The sequence below is a fragment of the Gasterosteus aculeatus genome, chromosome 9 (genome assembly GCF_964276395.1).
Source record: "Gasterosteus aculeatus chromosome 9, fGasAcu3.hap1.1, whole genome shotgun sequence".
NCBI classification, from domain to species: domain Eukaryota; kingdom Metazoa; phylum Chordata; class Actinopteri; order Perciformes; family Gasterosteidae; genus Gasterosteus; species Gasterosteus aculeatus.
In genome coordinates this window covers 11,273,069-11,293,952 of record NC_135696.1, presented here as the reverse complement: position 1 = coordinate 11,293,952, position 20,884 = coordinate 11,273,069, and the positions used below count along the sequence as shown (strand labels likewise).

General features: G+C 44.3%; 3 protein-coding genes across 4 annotated transcripts; 1 reads left to right on the top strand and 2 right to left on the bottom strand.

Moving 5' to 3' along the window:
- Positions 1-2,864: 2,864 nt before the first annotated feature.
- Positions 2,865-6,306, bottom strand: LOC120825062 (beta-crystallin B1). 2 transcript variants are annotated; one of them, XM_040186408.2, is made up of 6 exons: positions 6,198-6,306; positions 5,503-5,603; positions 5,030-5,148; positions 4,437-4,569; positions 4,184-4,326; positions 2,865-3,590 (listed from the first exon to the last, which is right to left on the bottom strand). In XM_040186408.2, exons 2-6 carry the CDS (start codon positions 5,596-5,598, stop codon positions 3,419-3,421), a joined length of 663 nt encoding a protein of 220 aa, XP_040042342.1. In that variant the 5' UTR covers positions 5,599-5,603; positions 6,198-6,306; the 3' UTR covers positions 2,865-3,418. The 2 variants fall into 2 exon arrangements, with proteins under 2 accessions (XP_040042342.1, XP_040042343.1); XM_040186409.2 differs by having other exon boundaries at positions 6,144-6,258.
- Positions 6,307-9,260: 2,954 nt separating this feature from the next.
- LOC144383384 (beta-crystallin A1-like) lies at positions 9,261-12,222 on the top strand. The gene is made up of 6 exons (XM_078080569.1): positions 9,261-9,415; positions 9,651-9,727; positions 9,843-9,961; positions 10,953-11,094; positions 11,254-11,396; positions 11,818-12,222. The coding sequence occupies exons 2-6, from the start codon at positions 9,653-9,655 to the stop codon at positions 11,963-11,965; spliced, it is 627 nt and encodes a 208-aa protein (XP_077936695.1). The 5' UTR covers positions 9,261-9,415; positions 9,651-9,652; the 3' UTR covers positions 11,966-12,222.
- Positions 12,223-12,786: 564 nt separating this feature from the next.
- On the bottom strand, positions 12,787-20,851 carry LOC144383383 (protein unc-93 homolog B1-like). The gene is made up of 13 exons (XM_078080568.1): positions 20,665-20,851; positions 19,554-19,670; positions 19,264-19,405; positions 19,017-19,170; positions 18,768-18,929; positions 17,835-17,964; positions 17,635-17,728; positions 16,161-16,285; positions 15,761-15,943; positions 15,396-15,669; positions 15,076-15,197; positions 14,787-14,909; positions 12,787-13,714 (listed from the first exon to the last, which is right to left on the bottom strand). Exons 2-13 carry the CDS (start codon positions 19,668-19,670, stop codon positions 13,448-13,450), a joined length of 1,893 nt encoding a protein of 630 aa, XP_077936694.1. The 5' UTR covers positions 20,665-20,851; the 3' UTR covers positions 12,787-13,447.
- Between the last annotated feature and the right edge of the window lie 33 nt (positions 20,852-20,884).

Below are 20,884 nucleotides of genomic sequence, written 5' to 3'. Positions count from 1 at the left end.
CCTGATGGAGTGAGAAGAGTAGCCTGGGATTTGGAGTGAGACGGTGGAGAGGATTTTGTGTGAGTGTGGATGGGGGGGTGTTCATCCTCCTCCCTCTCTCTTTCCATTACTTACAGAAGAGGAGTCATTACGTTCTTATAAGCTATCCCATAATGCCCTGCTGCAGAGACGGTCCCAATTCCCAGAATGACATCAGAGGCAGTGCTTGCAACACGGCTGGTGTGTATTTGCGTGTGCCAGCTTGCGTGCGTTTCTACTCCCATATGAAGGCCAATATGTGTGTGTGTGTTAACTAGTGAGCATGCGCATGTTTGTTCCGTCTGACGTCAATACTCCTCCAATCCATTTTTATCTGGAAGGCTCAGAGCACCTTGTAGGAGTCTCATCTCAATGTATTTATAGACCGATCCAAGCTGCGCGCCAGTGGGACAGGTGAAATGTGCCTTTTTCCGCACTTGTTTGGGAACAGGGCTCAGGTGAACATTTTAGAAATGTCTGTGGGACTGTATGGAAATAATTCTACTTCAACAGCTTCAGAGGCACAGATGTGTTTCAGAGAGGAGGTCGGGGGGGACAAACGATCAGCGAAGTGCTGAAATGGTGCATCACCATCAACCCTTTGCACCATTTACAGAAGCAACTATGGCACAAGTAGCTTGAATTTTTTGCCCGTATGACGTGAGATGTGGGATATTTCCTATGCAAATATAAAGGAAATGAGGATCAATGAAAAAGCCGTGAGTAATTAAAAGTGTCAAAATGATAATGCCTCTCGGCTGGAAGAAGTTCTCCTACTATTGGCTCAGTTATTTCTGTTGCTTTCTCCTCCTACATGTTAGTGTGGCTACGACTGCATGCTACAACTTCCTCCTCTGCATCTGGGAGGTCTCTTACAACTGTGCAATTTTCATTCATGTAATGAGTGAGAGCTCTCCTGGTCAAATAGCCCAGGCCTGTCAGCCAATCAGCTGAGGGGAAAGAGGGATCTATGCAATGATACTGGAATGATGACACTCAGTAGATGATTCTAAATATATATTGCAGTTTGTTATGGCCAATTTTATAAAGGATTTTGTAACCTCAAGACTAAATTGCTATTGGGAGAAGAAGCCAGTCGGAATGAATTAGAACTGTATCAAATTCAAAAGGCTACAACGCTTCATTATTATTCAAACATTGACCCAGAACCAGAACCAATCATTTAAAAATGCAAAAAGTATCAATTATTAACAGCTTCAAGCTGCCAGCACAGGCTCTAGCAATATACTTTTGTTGTATTTCTGCAATGCTCATCACAAACTCAAAACTTTGGCTTTGGCTTCTTTGCTCATATTTGTTGAAAAATTCACAGAAACCTTTCATGTTTGTCCAATCTTTCAAAGTGCCACAACAATGACAACTGGCTACTGCTGCCGCTAAGCCAGTGGTTCCGAAAACTGAGGGGCGGGACCCCCCTGGTGGGGCCGACCAACCTGAACACAACGGTAAATTAAAATAAAGTAAAACCGAAAAAAAAAACAAAGCAACATGAGTTGTGACACAGCGACATGCGCTGTGTCACAACCACGACCCCCAAGTCGGCTCAGGTTACAGGCAAAGAGGCAGAGAGAGGAGGAGAGAGAGAGAACGACCCATTTATTTTTAATTGGGGGTGGGATTGCAATGTTCCTACGTCTTCAAAGGGGGCCCTGAGAGAGAACGTTTGGGAAGCACTGCGTCAAAGCGCCTTTGGCCACGTCCACCAAACACAGAATCATCCGTTTTTTACTTGACAGGACATCAGACTTTTGGACATCAGCTCTTGGATGTTGGGAAACGGTGTACAGGACTTTCTTTATTGGACTATTACATGTTTTGCTCTACTTGAATAGAAAGTTGATGAAAACCCAATGAAAGGACATATTGAACTACATTATTGAACTGTCGGCGTCATCACTGAGCCAACAATGATTAAGTGATACTCTAATGTAGTTTACTGAAACATGCCTCGCCATATTCGGTTTACTTGAAGCACTTTCAGCAATTTAAAAGCCCTGTTCGATAAAAGGATAGTCATCACAGACGGCACATTGGTAATCGACCAAATGACAAAGCCTAAATGAGTCATGCCATTAATATTGTACTTTTCTATTTCTGAATATTTGATCAACCTTTTCGACTTTTTATTGTTTCATCCAAAAAGAAAGTGTTACTGGTAAAACGTGGTGACGGACATTTAGCTGCTGACGTTTGCAGACCGTAACCCGCATCAATATTCCCTGTGGTGAGAAAGATAAATAATGCATGAAATTATGCATGCATAGAACGCTTCAAAGCATAATGTACTGTTTTAGGAACGGCGATGGGGATGGAGAGGGTTCGTCTTTCACACATTAACAACGTTGGCCCAAATTGTTCCATTAGCAGAGGTCAAATCTGTGTCCCTGCAGTAAGCACTGTGTTGAGTGGTCATGCCGTGTGATGACTGAGGAAAATCTTTGATTACCTCAAGATGTGCTCCAACAATACCAAATTCAGTGTGCTGGTGGTTTCCTTAAGTTATTGGAGTTTGTTTGTTTTTTAAAAGAAGAAGAAGAAGAAAAAGGTTTTGGGGCATTGCTCTCTTTAACATCTCTCTTTTTTTACTGCATATTTATGAAACCTGTTTTGAACTTCTTCTTTTTTTTAAATTGTATTCATTATGTCTCTTGTGTGCACTTTATCTAAACTGCTGAATTTCCCGACTGCAGGACTCACAGAGGAGCATCTTCTGTACTCCCCAACACCTGTAGAGGGACCATCCCATTAGACAAATTAGCCGAAAGTACCATGTGATTTTCGGACATGGATGTTACAGACACATCCGGTAAATGAGACGTTTCAAGTGGAGCAGGATGTGAAATGCTTTATTGGGGTTTAGGCTTGATGGCAGCAGGATCTCGGCACAGAATACTTGCCAATACTTTTCTTGTTGGAGAATTTGTTGGTCTAAGATTCCCCCACCACACAAACGCACACAAATCCCCCCTCCGGTTGATGCTCTAATCGGCTGGCTGAGGGCTGACGTTGGTGGGAAAGAGAATTGTGTGTGAGGGGAGGAGAAAGAGGAAAGTAGGGAGAGCGGAGCTCACAGAGAGCGAGAGCAAACATGGAGAGAGCGTTTATTAATAGATCTAGTCCCAGCGGCCCGTGTAATTATCTCCTCCTTCTCTTTGAGTAACTTTTTAACTGCTCACTAGATCACCATGTTGCAAAAACAAAAAATAACAACAAATAATTTCCTCTATCCTGCATTCAAACAGCCATTTGGGGGATGAAGGAGGAAGCATTACAGCCTCTCCCTCCTCCTCTCTTTCTTTGCCCTCCCTCCGTCTCTGTGGCCGACCTCGGCCTCGGCCTCCGTCTCTCCGCTCCCTCTCTTTCTCGCCCCCGCCGGATTTCACTTGGAGGACATGGTGTAGCAGCCATGTGGGTGCCACTGCATGTCACGAATGCGCCTGATGGACTGCATCTGGGGGCAGCGGGCGCCAAACTCGTTGAAATGCCTGTATTCGCCCTTCTCGAGCAGGTACTGGCTGCCACGGTAGCCGGGAAACTGGTAGCCCACCCAGCTGAGGAGAGAAGGATGCAAAGGAGGAGGGAAGAAAGACAATTTACATCACCAAAGTAGCAGGGAAGGATTTTAAAGTTCTATGAGAAATCTGAAAGGAAAGAAAATTGATTCAAGGGGAGAAAACAAACGTTTAGGGCGAGAGAAAGATGCGGAGGGAGGATAAACAAGCAAGTAAAGACATCGATCTCTTTGTCATGCTGTCAGATGTCCAATCGCAGATGTTTCAGAGGGCTGAGAGCGCAACGAATGAAGTAATCACAGCATTTAAGAAACGGTGCCTGCTGTCACACCTCCGAGGGCGCAGACGGGGCTGAGACGTTGGTGACACAAAAAGTCTATTTCTGACCTCCATCTCTCGTAAATAGATTGCAGTTTGAGAGACACGATGCCGTGACACATGCAGCGGCACATCCCGCTAGACTTTCTTATGTAGCCGTTTGCGAAAGCCGGGTTCTGCAGAACAGGTAGCCTGCTCGCAGTGTATTTAATCTCAACTAAGAGGTCTGAGCAATGAAGCTAGAAAACGTATTTTGAAAAAACGTCAACTTTTTGTCCAAGAAAATGTTTGTCCCGTGCTGCCACATTACTCACGTTCCACAGCTGACCATGATGCTTCCCACTCTGTCGGTAAAACCATAGGAAAACAAGCTGGGGACGTCATCGTCCATAATCTCCATTTTACGGCCCTTGAACTCTCCAACCTCATGCAGGCAGATCTTGTGCTTCTCAGGGTCCTGGAGGAATATTTGTGGAAAGAGAAAGATGGGGGATGTGCTAAGGGGAGAAAGACAATGTGGTAGAAGTTTACAAAGTAACACCACTTGTTAAAAACAGGTTTTTTTACCATGCGGACTGGCCTGAAGGACAGCAGGTAGTCGTTCTTCTGACAGTTGCTCCAGGAGTCCCAGCGGGGATACTCGCCCTTCTCCAGGATGAACATCTCTCCGCAGAAGTTCATCTGTTCGAAGCCCACGAAGCTGAGGATGGGAGGGAAGGTGCCATGGATGAGAGGGAAGGAAGATCATGAACCAGGTCTGATGCCCTATGGTGGTATTGACTTTTAAAGGTCCACTGAATTTACACAAGGATATTTCTACTCATAATGAAGAGTACTACTAAACTGTAAGCTTTCTCCTCGTTTTTTTCCACTCGCCTTCCTCATCTACTTAATTGTTGTTTTGTGGCTATTGGTCCACATTGAAACACAACAGTTTTTTCGTTATTCGTGCTTCATGCTGCATTGTCACTGCTGCAAACCATTAAGGATAAAAGCCTCGGGTTCATCCCTAAAAATGTGAAGTGTGAAATGTCATATAATGGTTGGGAGCAATTTTCAAATTGCCTGCTCCGTGCTCAGAGGAGTGTGGGGGTTGGCTGCAGCATCACTACATTCAGGTGGGCGTGTGCTTGCAAGCTGCACGTGCACAGGCTACTTACGGTCCGCAGGAAACGCGCAGAGAGCGCACCCTGTCCATTCCCATGTCACACACGTTCATACACTCGCCGTTGATCTCGATGCAGCGGCCCTGGAAGTTCTCCTGGTCATACACACACATCTGGACGGTTGGTAGTAAAGTAAAGAGTGTGAGAGTGAAAAAGGGGGTTTCAGAATTAAAACATTTAAGGAGAGTAGAAACTGCATCGGGAGACTGCGGTGAACTAAATAACGGTGAGGTAAACTGGAGCGTTGACAGCTTTCTCCACAGGCCTAACATGGTCATTTCTTCTGTCCGGTTCAGTAGTCGGCCGCCCCCTCACTGAGCTGTAGGAACTAGCTGATTGTGATAAAAGACATGCGCCTGAAGGTAAACTGTCAGTGTGAGGCCACCCGCTTCACACTGAGGGAAAAAGACTGTATGGGAAATCTGCAGACGTTTGATCATCTGCTCTATACGTGTGTGTGTTAGTACCTTGTGAGCCATCATGCCCGGATCAGACATCTTGTTGTGAGCTGCCTTCCCATCAGTCTGGGAAGCAGACTTGGATTTCTCTCCTCCAGCAGACATATTGACTGTGAAAAGAAGATGCTTTAAATCATTCTCAAAAAGCTGTGACATGAAGGGACTGCATGAAAACGATAAGTATGTGGAGTAACGTTAGTTTTCTTTTTAATTTTGATTGATGCTTTCTCCTTTACTAGGAGACTAATTATAACACCTTACCTCTTTCCTGAACCTGACACCTAATCAGTTTAACAAAACCAAACACAGCTGAATGCAGGTTTTCCTACACACGTTACTATCCTGTCACTTGGCACTGCTTTACGCTTATAGCATAAAATGTCAAAATTCTTACATCAACATACATTAACAAAATAAAGTCCAAAAGATAATCCTGCAAAAAAATAAATTTAAAAAAAGGATCAGGATCCACCAGATAATGCAACTATTGGTTTAAAGATAAATCACGTTTATTCTGAGCGTACAGCCAGAATAAACTGTAGATTCAGTTTGTGCAAAAAGAAATTACGGCTGTTTGACTTTTATATCTTGATCTAAAACATCACTACGACTTTTTACATAACAAGGTATTGCATCACATTGCTCCCTACCGCCCTCCTTCTTTGTCTCTTCTCACTCTGTGTGATGTTTGTCCACTGTCCTACCTGTGCAGTGTGTGCGTGAAGGTGCAGATTCTGGGCTGAGACTGGTGGTCTGTGTGAGGGTGCGACAAGCCCCCCGGGTCGCTTTTATATGCTGGCGCCCAGAGAGAGGGGGATTATAGGCACAGAAACAAACTCGCTGAGCTCACAGCCCCCACAGAATAGAAACACCCCCATCATCAAAGAGAGAGAGAGAGACAGCGGGGTAGAAAGAGAGGCAGGGAGACATGGGTTGAAATAGGAGGAGAATATGAGGAAGCAAATGTGACAAATGAATGTGTATTTGGCTGACAAAATCATTTTCTTCATGTCGTAGATCCATAACGTGAGAACATACAGAGCCATAATAATGACAGCTTAGCTGACCAGGTAAAGAGTTACAAAATAATTCACTCCAAGTCCCATCACAGGTGTAATAAAGAGGCACTGGGACAAACAATAACAGGAAAAGCAATAAGCTGTGAGAAGCAATAACCGCGCTATTCCAAATCTTGGTCAGCGAAGAGGTTCCGAGCGTCCACGGCTCTTCATCACTGTGGGAAGATGCTATTAAATCACAGCCCTCTGCATTTCCCTCCTTGCGTGGGTGAAAATACTGCGGTGGGCGTTAGTCCTTAAGGTCCCTTATTCACAAAAATCACGCGGGGGAGAAAGCGAGCCGGTAACTCCGAACCAATCTACACAGACAAGGTCGCTTCAAGGTTTTCCTGCGTGCTGATGACGTCGGGAAGGAAATACGGGATGCGGCTCCTCAGCAGACGAGATCTCGAGGTAAACCGTGTGCACTTTGCTCTCCGTGACGGCGGGACGGCTCGAGTCACACGAAGGACAAGAAGAAGAAGACCAAGGCAGGAAGCGTCCAACAGCGTCCGATACGGAAATGCATAAACGAGTGAAGTGCAAAATAAATTGTTGTATGTTAACTCTTATTGTAAAGAAACATAAAATAGTTTAGCAAAAGATAGCACACATTGTGGCGTGAGAACTTATGCAGCCAATAAAAAACATTCGCACCAGGTCACAGCTTTAAACATGAGAGGAACATAACGAGACTGATGCTAAAGAAAGACCTACAGCCAAGAATGACCTTGTTTAATGTGCACTAATAAAAAGAGCCTTTTGTTCAATGTAGTCAATGTAGTCTGGCTGATGTACTTCGCATGTGGACAATACATATTTAAATTCAATAAAGGTTCTAAATTCAAAAAAGGTTTATATACAGGCCTGCCTTACATCTTATGTTAGAAACACAACTATTTACCAATTCAGCTGGACAAGAAGGACTGAGCAAAACAACATTTAAAGGGAAAAACCATGAACTTAAGTTGAATGAACGAACACATTTTAACCCCTTTTGGCAAATATGTATCATATTAAACTATCCAGCCTCTCATTTTTTCATGTCCCCCTCACGTGAGACTGCTACTACATCTTTTTTATAGCAAAGCATCTATTTATGATACTAAAAAAACGTAAATATAACGACTGTGTCAGTGTTGCCTCCTCGTATGCTGCGTGTCTTTGTGAAGTAAAGGGGGATATTTTCAGGAAGCTCACAAAGTTTATATTTGAATTGTAGGTTTGGCTAAGAGCAATTTCTCAAAAAGTCAAGTGCAGCATCCTGAGTGTCCTCCAGCTGATAATGATGTACATCCACCTTAGGTTCATGAACTAAACTTCCTCTGTGAGATGACGACCTTATTAGTGCTCAATGCTTCAAATAGTGACAAAACATCGACATGTACCACCTGAAAACGGCAGGTTTGGCAATTTATCTAAGACAGTATACACCACTATATATATATTCCTTCATTTACGTTATTAAACATTTGTAACAACAATTGTGTTGTGATGTTGATGGAGACCACGATGTGAGAGTGGATCTTTGTCGGTCTTTGTGTGCGTGACGGTGAACATGTTGAGGCCACGATGGGCTCGCTAGATTAAATGTCCAGGACAGAGGACCAGAGGAGGGATGTTGCTGTGGCAACTGTGGCCCACTGTGCGAAGTGAATGACTAAAGGGGACGGGCGGGGCGGCTTCATTAAATCAACATCATTGCAAAATTTGCCCTGTTGTGACGGAGGTCCAGCCTCACAAACTGACACTAACCACATAGCCACGGAAGACATTTTCATTTCCAGTGCCTCCGTGTTTGTTTGTTTTAAACATTCCCCTCAGCTATGTTTTAATTGTACGAGGACATCACTATAACTTCTCCGTCAATAATAACCATCATCATTTGTTGAATTCCTCTTTGCCAGTTTCCTCGCCGTTTTGGGAGCCAATGCAGGAGCAGGCGGCTCCAAATCCACATTCTGTGCCTATAGCCGTGGGCCATTGTTGCCCTATACGGGGGCACTGCTGACCTACACGAATACACCAACAACGGAGCCGCATTCCCCAGCCTCACCTCTGTGCAGGCGTTGTGTGCGATCTGCTGAGTGGACAGGCTGCAGAGGGTCACAAAGAGAGAGAGACAGAGAGGGAGAGAGAGAGAGAGAGAGAGAGAGAGAGAGAGAGAGAGAGAGAGGGAGAGAGACCTAGGTGAACTGATCGCGGGCACGCGCCCGCGCGTGAGAGCGCACAAACTGTTTTCGACGCACAAACGCGAGCGCCGAGGAGCGCACGAGAGGTCAACGCTCACCTGAGTCAAGCTGGTCACGTTTAGGGATACAAACGCTACAGCGCTGTTTACCACTGCCTTCAAAATAAAAGCATGAATGGTTTTAAAGCAGACTCAGAATCAGGACCCAACCAACGATCTCTTACCAATGTATTTATGTATTGTGCACTTAAGTCTTTTAGGCATATTTATGTGTTTGTACCTTAAATCTGTAAAAATCGGACTCCCATCGTTTGGCTTTAATCCAACGTGTATCATCATCACTTAATATCCCTGCTTGTAAACTGTCACTTATTCCCCGAATCAGACGGCAACTTAAACATGTATATGAATCATAAATGATTTAGACAACAATATCTATACTTTACATTTTAAAACTCACACTCTACAGGTGTCACGCAGTTAATTATGAAGACCCCCCCAACCGGATGTCTTGTTCTGAATTCCGCGTGTCTTTACAAATTGGTCCAGTTTACATCACACGCACGTATACGCAACACGCTGGGTCGCCGGTATAAAACAGCAGCGCCAGGTCCAGACAAAAGTCCACGTAGAGAGGATTGAAGTGGGAGTAACGCGAGGAGAGCGGATCCAGGTAAGCGGGTCCCAACTTACACCAGATATTTGGTTGATCGGTCTCCAAGAACCTGTTGGCTGCACAACAAGTTGGATGGAAACTCGTTTTAATTCATAGAGTAGTATACTGTTAGTTAAAGCGAATGAGAAGTATTCAAATTCAAGTGTATATAAGAACAATGCTCTTGTTTTGCCAGTATTAATGCATTACTACGTTACGCTTTCTCAAATCTATGAACTTTGTTTTTCTTTAGAAATGAATCGATTTACTAAAACCCACATGACCTCATCCATGTACTTCCCAAGCATGGATACAGCCCCTTTCTTTAAGGTGAACCCACACACACGCACACACACACACACACACACACACACACACACACACACACACACACACACACACAGTCCACACGCTCATGCCTCCCACTGTCTTCCCCTCTGTGCAGGTGACTGTGTTTGAGCAGGAGCATTTCCAGGGCAAGTGTCTGGAGTTCACCTCCGAGTGCTGCAACATCCACAACTGTGGCCTGGACAACATCCGCTCCATCCGAGTGGAGAGTGGAGCGTGAGTCACACAGCCTGTACGCCTGCACATCTCTGTGGACAGCTGACTGACTGACTGTGTGCTTGCGTGTGTCGTTTATGTAAGTGTGTGTGTGTGTGTGTGTGTGTGTGTGTGTGTGTGTGTGTGTGTGTGTGTGTGTGTGTCTGCTAGGCGGCAGATAGAACACATCACACGCAGAAGCGGGAGGTCGTCTTGCTGCCTTTTACAGATGGAACGCTGAGAAAAGACTAATTACCGTCAACCGACGAGTCGACACGGGGGGGGGTCAGCCTGAAAGCAATTTACCCTGCGAGGGTTTCACTTTGAGGACGATTCACAGCTGGAAATCGAGCCTTAGCGGTGGTAATAGCGATCATTGGTCAGCAGTGGATCGTTTAAGGCCACGCGAGGCCATATTTCTCAGTGTATGCAGAAGAAAATGTCCTGATTTCTCCGGTGAAAGGCACGCTGTATTTTTGGACATTCTTGAACGATCAGAGAACTTCCAATTGGGACTACAAAAAAATGAACTATTAGTACACATACGGCCCATGTTACTCTTTCTATGGCACCGTTTTCAAACTGGAAATTAACTTCAATCCTTAAGCCTCTGAATACTTCTTTACCAGCAGGGGGGAGAATTAATCCGGTTGACACAACGTCAGACATAATAATTGGAATGTATTTAAACATAATCACTTAATGGAATTAGTTACGGTCAATTTAGAATCTTCAGTGATGATTTCACGATTAATTGCTTCTTGTTACAGAGTATTAATTGCATTTCATCAACTTTACCTTCGTTATCGATATCGATAGAACTGATTAGATTGCAACTGCACTATTTTTAGACTGATAAAAGAAAAATACAATCGCTAAAGGAACATAAAAACGGAAAGTGACCAACTGGGTACTTCTCTCCCCCCGTCCAATGTCACGTGTCTGTCTTTTGTTCAGACTGTCTTCTTATAATTTCCCCTCCACCCATCTGACAATTTCTCCATGTATCCAGTTGGGTGGGATTCGAGCACCACGACTTCCAGGGCCAGCAGTTCGTCCTGGAGAGGGGCGAGTACCCCAACTGGGAGGCCTACAGTGGCTCCTTGTCCTACCACAACGAGCGCTTCATGTCCCTTCGTCCCATCTACTGCGCTGTGAGTGCCCGCAGAGGAGAGAGAGAGAGAGAGAGAGAGAGAGAGAGAGAGAGAGAGAGAGCAAAGAAAGTGCAAATGAAAAAGAGAGGGTAGTGAGTGACAGAAGGAAGGTGGGAAGGTGGCCTAACACGACGCACTCTGTCGCCCTCCCGTCCACAGTCTCACCACAGCAGTCGTATGATGATCTTCGAGAGGGAGAACTTCACGGGCCGCAGCACGGAGCTGTGCGATGACTACCCCTCCCTGAGGGCCATGGGCTGGTTCACGCCGGAGGTGGGCTCCATGCACGTGCAGTGTGGCGCGTAAGTCAGAGCTTCATCGCCAACACTGTCTAGTTGTTCATTATCACAACGGGATTTCAGAGGGCTTTAAAGATTCAAAGGAGAAGCAGAAAAGGGACATAACGGGAGAAAAGTACATCAGTACTAAGTAATTAGTAGGATCCGTCTTGAAATTTCTGTGGGTGTTCAAAGTGTCATTTTTCATCCCAACATCCTGTCATCACGTTGGCTGATGAATAACAGGAAACTAAGGAAACAGTAATACAAAAATAAAGACCCCAGTACGTATTATTCGTTACAAAAAAATGTTTTACTCAGTGCATGTCTAGAAATAGTTTGATATCTGAATATAATCCACACATTCAACCTGGAGAAATCTTTATGTAATGAGGAAAGAAATGTAATTCCGGTCTTCTTACTTCTTACCCACCTCCTCCTTCAGCTTTGTGTGCTATGAGTACCCGGGCTACAGAGGCCAGCAGTACATCATGGAGTGCCAGAGGCACAGCGGAGACTACCAGCACTGGAGGAACTGGGGCTCCCATTGCCAGACTCCAAAGATCCAGTCCATCAGACGCATCAGGCACTGAGAAGCAACCGATGGGAACTGGCAACAGTAACGGCTCGGGCTAAAACCTGGTCGCTGCGCTTCAGGGGCCTGACTGTTGACGGCTGAACTCGGGGTTCGGTTCGGAGTTTAAGGCTTCATCGGTCAGGACCGCAACTGCAACACAAACTGTTGGTGACGTAGCAGCTGCCTCTTTATCCCGGCTCATAAACACTCTTGTGTTAAGACTCATTTTGCTTAAAGGCAAATGAAATAAAGCACAGATTGAAAACCTGAGAAGTCCTTTCGGTTATTTCTGTGTGAGTGCATGTGTGCAGAAAGAATGCCAGTACTATGTTTAAATTCAAAATACACCCAATACACCACCAAGGTGTATCCAGTTCAACCATACACTAAAACATGATGGGTTAGGACAATTAAACGTGTCTGTAATAACCCAATGTTTAAGGTTATTACAGCATTCATTCAAAACTGCAAACTGAAGTTTTATAAAATGTATTTCTGAGGATCGTTTTTTTTAACAGAATAAATTACTTTTAGTTTGAAATGAGTTCTTTCAAGATACTCTCAGTAATTGGATTAGTAATAACATAAGTAAAAGGAACTCCTTTATTCACTAAATTGCTCTGTATTTATACATATGTGGGTGTGTAGATGTGTCACATTATTAACAGCAACGAAATTGAAATGAAACTAATTAAGTCTAGCTATTCTTTGTTTTGGCCTTACTTTAAAGTTTCCATGGCGATGAGCGTTAAGTAGACGTCACACTGCCCACCAGCTGTTAACTTCAACACCATCTTTAGTTGAATGTACAGGTGTAATCAAGAGAAGCACAACATATTTTCAGGTTCCACACTGTTTAAGTCAGTAAAATGACATTACATAAATGAACAGGTAACAATGCAACATCAGGGAAATCAGGAAACCTGCACACATAAAATACAAATCAAGCAGCATTGACATTGGTTGATTGAAAAGTCAGGTGGGATTCCACCCAGAGCAAGTTGAAATAGTTGTTGGAAGTGGCAAAGACTACTTATGTGTCTCACGTCCAGCAGGCTAAATATGACTCCATCCAAACGCACCTCACGCTCAGGACACGCTAAGAAAATCAATACCTCATTCCCTTTTCTGTTGCTTTGAGGTTTCTTTTTAGTGAAGTTTAATTAAAATGAAACTCAATTGTGTTTGAAGAGAAAGTTTTTTTCTTGATAAAGCCGCTGCTGTGACCTCTATGATTAGAACAGCTGCCACAACAAAAGTGTTGCAGTTATTTTATTTTTTCAATCCAGTGAGCAGTTTATCCCTTTTAAAATGGATATACCTATTGTTGAATATAAATATAGCACTTACAAATTGTGGACCGTATCTTCTGAATCACTGTTGTAATTATAGTGGAATGGATAATTACTCATAACTCATTTATCAACGCTTGTGCCAGAAAAGAAATCCTTTAATCAGTCCAAAAACTTCCCTCGTTCATTGTCCTTTGTCTCCTCTCTCATCCTCCCTCCCGCTCTTCCCTCACTCCGTCCTTCACATGGGCGTCCTCCCGTCTGTGGCCCTCGGCCCCTCTCCTCCTGGCTTCGGGTGAGTCAACTCCCTGGACCCCATCGTCTTGGCCTTCTTCCCTCCTGTCCTCTGCTCCCATCTCCTCCGCCACATGCTCTTCGTCCTCCTCCTCCTCCTCCTCTTTGTCATCATCCTCACTTCTCTCAGAGTCCGACTCATCTGAGTTGTCCTCCTCAAGGTAGCGGTAACCTTTAACCTGCACACATAAAATACTAATTAGACTGAGGTTTTTTGAAGGTTTTTTTCACTTTTAGTCACCAGTAAGACATTTAACAATGAGCTGTGGTTGTAATAAGATTCATTCCAAAATCAAAAAGAAACAGCACGTAGAATACACACTTTCAAGGCCAAACGAAACATATACAAGCATATTGAGGCCTGCGATCATGATGCTTCCTCCTCCTATAAGGTCCTCCTTTCATGACGCTTGTACTGCTCCGCTGTTGATAAACTGAATGTTGCTTTTGGATGCGATTTTAATATTGTGTGCACCTCAATTATATCAATTAGAGTAGGAAAACATGTATAACAGAATACAGTTTAACAGACTAGCGCCTCCAAAAAGGATGATACAGTTGTATGAACACATCTTTCAAAAGTTTCAACATAAACATTTAACGTTCCTGAAGTATTTACTGTAGGGCCGTTGCATTAGACTGTCAAACGACTGTAAAACACAGTAGCCTTTAAAAGGTGTATAATGCAACACATAAAACTTAGTTCTGCTTGTTATTATCATAACAAGTGGCAAGTTGACAGTTATAGAAACTGTAACTTGACTTTTTCCCACATGCAAAATATATTTGACAGCCTTATCCGTTATTAATGCAGCTATAAATAAGCACATGTTATTTTATTACTTTCATCTATTTTCAGTGTACGTAGGTTTTATATTTCAACATCCAATTTGTATTGCATATTTGACCGTGATTGGCTCTAAACTATATGTGATGTAAGAAAACCATGATTAGACGTCTTAAATCAAGATCCAAGGTGAGCAAACAGAAACTTTCTCCCCTCAGCAAATTAATATAAAACATTCAAATGATGTAAACAGAAGAAAAAAAGACGACACTTATAAGCTTTGATTGAAATATAAAGGCTACAGAAAGTTGAAATAAGATATATGATAAAAAACATTTCCGAACGGACACAGAACATTGTGATTCTGGACGTTACATCACATTACTAGTATTCTGCTGTACGTCTCCTGGGCCTGTGACCGCTGCCCTTCAACTGATACTATGAATCAGGCGTCATGAGCTCACCTTGTGCCGCGGCCGCGGGATGCGAGGCAGCCTGTAAGGCACTTTACGGGCGAGCCGACGCTCCATCACCCAATAACAGCAGCAGGCCACCAATAAAGTGGCCAACAGGATGGAGAGTTTCGCCTGAGGAGGAGTGACAGTAGTAATAAGAGAATAAAGTTATAAGTAGGAACATTTCCTTTAAAAATGTAAATCCAAACGAACAGTCTTTTCTTCGAGGTTTTTTTTTGTTTTTTTACCCGAGACACAGACACACTTTCAAAGTTTTCTGAACCCACACACAGCGTACCCTCATTGGCAGGTGGGACCACAGGTAGACGATGAAGATGGCGATGGCCTGCCACCAGTGATAGATGGTGAAGACAAAGTCCAGCCGCTCTTTCTCCTCAGCGTAGAGCATACCGAGCAGAGCTGACACACACACACACACACACACACACACACACACACACACACACACACACACACACACACACACACACACACACACACACACACACACACACACACACACACACACACACACACACACACACACACACAGAGAGGAGACACGTGTCATGTAGGAACTGAGGAGTCGCATCTACAGACGCCTCGACCGCCACTCACTGCTGACGCCCGTCTTGTTCAGCGCTGTGCCGAGTCCCCACAGCACAGAGATCACCAGCAGGGCGCCCAGATACTCTGGGCTCTTAGGAGGTGGAGAGAACACCAGGAGCACCACCAGCAGCACCGCGTGCACAGCCGCGCCGCCCATCAGACACACCCAGCGCGGGAGGCGCAGCAGGCAGAGGGAGAGGGAGGAGAAGACGGAGCAGGAGAGGCCATAGACCATGATGAGGAGCCACAGCTTCCTCAGGCCCAAAACACAGACGCCATAGGACTGCGAAAGGGGGAAAGAAAGAAAGAAATGAGATGAAATACGTATATGTTCTACTCTTCCTGATTGGTAAGTGACAGCCGCGGTCCTCTACCAGGGAAAATCCTGTGACAGCAAACAACATTTCAAAGCCGCTGTAGATGAAGAAGGGGCAGAGCAGTCGCAGGCGGTAATCTCGAAGGTGTTTGAAAGGCAGCTGGAAGATGTTTCCCCAGCCAATACTGCGCAGGTCGATTTCCTCCGTCGGGCGGTAGGCGGCTCCACAGAGCGCAAGGAACTGTGGGCAACAGCGAAAAGACATCGTTTAGTTTTGATTGATTAGGAATGATGCATGATGCATGCTTTGCTTTCCAGACGAGATGAACTCCAATAAATAGAGCAATAAATATATTGGTCAATCTAAAAGGCAACTTTACGGTACGACAACCCATTCCTCACACCGGTCGTCTAAAGTGCTACGAGGGCCAAATCCCGCCGGGCCGTTTGGAACTTACGATGACCATGGCGAGGAAGGCGAAGCCCATGAGGACACTCTCCACGTGGATGAGCAGCATGGAGCGAGGCAGGTTCTTCAGCACAGTGGTGTTGAAGCCGGGGATCACCCCACTAATGTTTGCTCCTGTCAGGGGAAGAGAACGGATCAACCACAAGGACGCGACGCGGCGGTACCAGAAGGCAATACACCGCCACATGTCATTTCTGCTTTAGAAAGCGTGCAAGCAGTTTCAGACACTCAACGTCTGTCCAAAGACCCGCTGGCAATAGCAACATCTGTACAGTGGTCTCTCCCCCTATTGGTGTTTACAATAAAAAAGGAAGTGACTTGGCCAGAGGTGAGACAGTTTAGTTTAGCAGAAGTGTTCCTTTCAGCTTTGTGAGGCCCTCTCGAGTTTCCTTCAGCATTTCGTATCTTTGATGAAACTTACGGTGCATGCTAGCCTAACACATGGCCTGCGAGAGGGTGAACACTGAAGTTTGTGCTCTCTTCTCTAAAGAGTAATACAATGCGACATTTTATCATACATTAAGAAATAAAAAAGTTAAACATGTAAAGCGACATTAGTTGATGTTTGGTTATTTGAGCAGAATAAGATCAATTATCGCCTTTAGAGGCGGTTGGCTCTGTTTCAGTTCCCACATCGCCTGAACGAACTCCCCAAGCAAACTGTTGAACATCAGAGTCCATTTCAGCTTTCTAAGGGGCTTCATCAATGGGCGAAAAATGCCTCTGCGTGCAATTGGATGGACTAGAGCAAAGAAACACGTGACCTGGCGCTGAACAGCGAAGAGCTGTAAGCACACTACAGCAGGCAGAGATGAGTCGTGATGGTGTGGCCTCAATGTGTCTGGGAACGAGTGTTGCTATTTTTGCCGAAAGGATTTGAAGATAAAATGTGTTTTTACTCACTCAACTAAAATGCAAAACGAGACAACTTGTAAATCAAATAATATACATAAGCTCAAAGACCAGCCTGGTTCCCACAGCAAGTTTTCACAAACTCCAAAGAAACAAACATCTGATTCCAGATGACCGCAACGTTCACCAGCTAGTGATCCAGGCTGAAGCTAGAACATTCAGAATAATGAGTGAAAAGAAACTGCACATGTACCTTCTTTCGGAGAGTTAGATAAGAGAATCAACACTATTCTCGGGTTTGTACGGTAAATGCGAAGCTGGACACCGTGTCGGCGAGCGGATCTTTGCCTGTCGACTAGAGGTACAATAGAGACGCTGGAAGGTGGATTTTTTTTCTTCTTCTTCTTATACCTCCGGAAAGTGGTTTAGAAACCAGCTAAGAGTGGAATCCATCTCATCTAACTCTATAAGAAAGTATCTAAGCATAATATCTGTAACTCTTGCTAAGTTTGTGACATTGGACAAAATAATTGAATCCTTATAAATGGTCGTCTCGCAGTCATTTGTATGTAATGGTTCACTGGTGGAGGTGAAGTGACATGTGTCGTTACCGCAGGAGTGGACATTATAGAGAACGTGCTCGTCATCGTGCAGGGTGCCGTTGAGGACGAAGCGCATGGGGAACTGCGCGAAGACAAAACTCAGCTGGCGAGGAAAAGACAGAAGACAGGGATCGTCCTCATTATTGTCGTGCAAACTCATTACCCGACGTCAAACGCGGCACGAAGACACGAAATGATTCGAGACTCACGTGGAAGACGATGTAGAAGACCGACTGGAAGACGATGATGTATTTGTGGCACGCTCCCTTGGGGAGCTTCTTCTGCTCCTGCACGTGGTCTTCCTTGTAGTTGACGTACTCGTAGTACTGCTGCGCCATCCTGCATGTGTTTGAGTGAGAGAATAAGTTCACTGTGCGTTCAATAAAGCCGACGCACGGGACCACGAGGGGTTGGTTTAAAGTCCGGATGGATGGGGAGAGATTCAGCCGTGCTTTCGCTATAAGCACACGGAAATCACCTGACCTCTCCTCTGCGTTTATACTTATGCGATCCCACCCAAGTTCCAATGTTTGCAATCGCTCCTATACTTAAAAAAATAAAGGAAAATAAACAGTTTGTCTTGAAGGAATTTTGTTTGTATCAGAAATAAAACAGGGCTTTGCAAAATAAAATAAAACTGGGTTAACTGTTGATTTTAGCATTGCATAGATTGGCCGACTAACAAAGTATGTTTTGAGACAACAATCTCTCATTTGTCATGACGATTTTAAAAAAACTACACTCAAGAATTTGGAAAAAAAAGTATTTTTAGTTTGAAACAAATATCTCAAACTGAAATTGCTGATAATTGGTGGGGATAAGAGTACCCAAATAATCATTTTTGTAAGATCTGTTAGATCCCATAGTCTGTTTTAAAGCATTGATAGTTGTTAGACATGGTCAATATCAATGGTTATGTTTAGATTGCGGGTCAATAAGTAATCTTTAGGCGTTATAAGATGAGAAACCATCGAGAAGGGGAAGTTGTAATTCAGGTAATGTTGTTGCGGTGACGGTAGGAGCGGCGATCTGGGACTGGTTCCCCTTCAGTGAGCTCCGTGTTCTCTGACGTGTTGCGGTTCAAGCTTCCGCCTCTCAGGAAACATCTTTACGCAGGCAGCCTGTCACGGCCCGTCTCTCACCTTGTGATATAATTCCCCAGCGAGGCCCAGAGCGGCACAATGGCCACGCCGATGGCCACGGCGGATGGAACCAAGGTGTAGTACCGCTCCCAGTAATTGGTCGAGACGAAGAGCGCGTAGATTCCCGAAGCCAGGAACATCATCCACTTTGTGCCTAAAAACCTTCACAGAGCGATAGTAGCAAATGTAGTCGTCATTATCATAGAGTACGCGCAGGCAGAGCAAGGACACGCGTGTGCGTGTGTGTACCTAATAAGTACAGGGGTGTACAGCAGGCCCATGATGGGAGTTACATTGATGCCCATCAGCATCTTGCGATCGATGTCCTCCAGCCCGAGGTTGCTGTACTTCACCTCGCGGTAGGTCATGTCATAATGGAGGATCAGCTGCATCTGCAGTAGGCCTTTGACGTAGCATGCGCACGGACAAAAGTAGATTTAAAGAGAACATAGTCTTTCTGTGTCCATTTTAGTGTGTTTGCTACAATCAGACTCACCCATGTACACACTGTACACAATCATGGCTCCAACACTGGCTGCGAGCACATTCTTGATGACACCGAGCCTCTTCCTCCGGTAGTACTTCCTCTCCTCCTCATCCTCGTTGTACTCTGCCTGCGGGCCGAGGAACTCCTCCATCTGAGGAAAGAAAAGGAATACACATTTCTGCAGTTGTTTGAATAGAAAATGTTATCGTACTCAAAAAAGAAGAAGTGAGTCTCTTTCAATGGAAACCTGAGGATCACAGAGACGGGACTACACTTATAATGAGACGGTGGGGAGTTACCTGGCCTTGCAGTTTGTCGTCTTGTCCCACGTTCAGCAGTTCATTTATGACGCCATTGGGAGGTTCTACAGGCTGATCAGCGTCCCTGACCAACGCGTCTTGATCTTCTGCATCCATCTAGTGACAAAACGGAGTAGCACACGGGTTTATGAGCCCACTGACAAAACAACGTTGTAACATTATTTCTGTAAAGGCTCAAATATCTTAAAAACAAAAAATGTTTTCAGTTTTTACAGGTCACATTATAAAGTTGAGACAAAATCTCAGGCTGGATAAATCTAAACTATCAACATAATTAAATTCGGGAACCTTTAATTTTTCTTATTTTTATTTTGGGTAATCTTTTTTATATATATATATATATATATATATATACATAAATATATGTAAAATAACAATGAATTAACCTTCCATGTCATCACTCAGAAGTCAGATTTACTTCCCTTTTCTCACTACGACCGTACAAACTTTGCTAGCGTCTAAAACCTATAAAGTGTATTTTGTTATAGCCCTGTATAATTAAACACACTGTAAATCCAAAGTATTAAAAATGTTCCTATTTAACCAAAAACCTCAGTGCAAAATGAGCTAAACAGTTTAAAGTGAAATCATTTTGGATTGAACTACCTTGAGGTAGGAGCAGAAATCGTATTAACTTAGATGAACATTTTGGTAATTTAGACAAAGACATGATGCTTGACAATAGGACTTCATCACGATGTGTTTGTAAATTGTAATTGCTGTAAATTCATAACGAAGGCCACACCAACGCGTTCCACAAACTATGAAGTCAACAAGAACCCTTAAACTAGGTGCATCTTCAATTTAAGCATTTAGTTTTCCTCAAGTGTTCATTGTACGTAGTTGTAGCTCTTTTCCCCGGTATTACCTTTAAAACAAACTACTTAAGATTCCCGTTTAATTAACTTTTATTGGAATAAACCTCCGACTGATCTCGTATTTAAACGTCACTCAACGTGACAATGACACGTTTAGACACGTTTAAACACCCATTTGAAGTCGTCCTCTGATCGGAGTTAAACTGCATTCTAGTTTGACGTAAGAACCATTAACGCGATAACGAGCCGCTGCTTCCACACCGGTTACTTACCGTGTTGCTTCGCGGTAACACGAGACGCCCTCCGGTGTCGCTGCGTCGGTTCGGCTCTCGGCAGCTGCAAGTTCCCCTTTCCGACGCAAAGAGCAACGTTGTGTATATAAATACAAGTTTACAGAGGGAAGCGAAATCCGGTAGTGTTCACTTCCTCATGTGTACGCGGCCTCGCGGTCTTAAAGGCGCAGCCACGTGTTTACCGAACCGTCAACCGGAC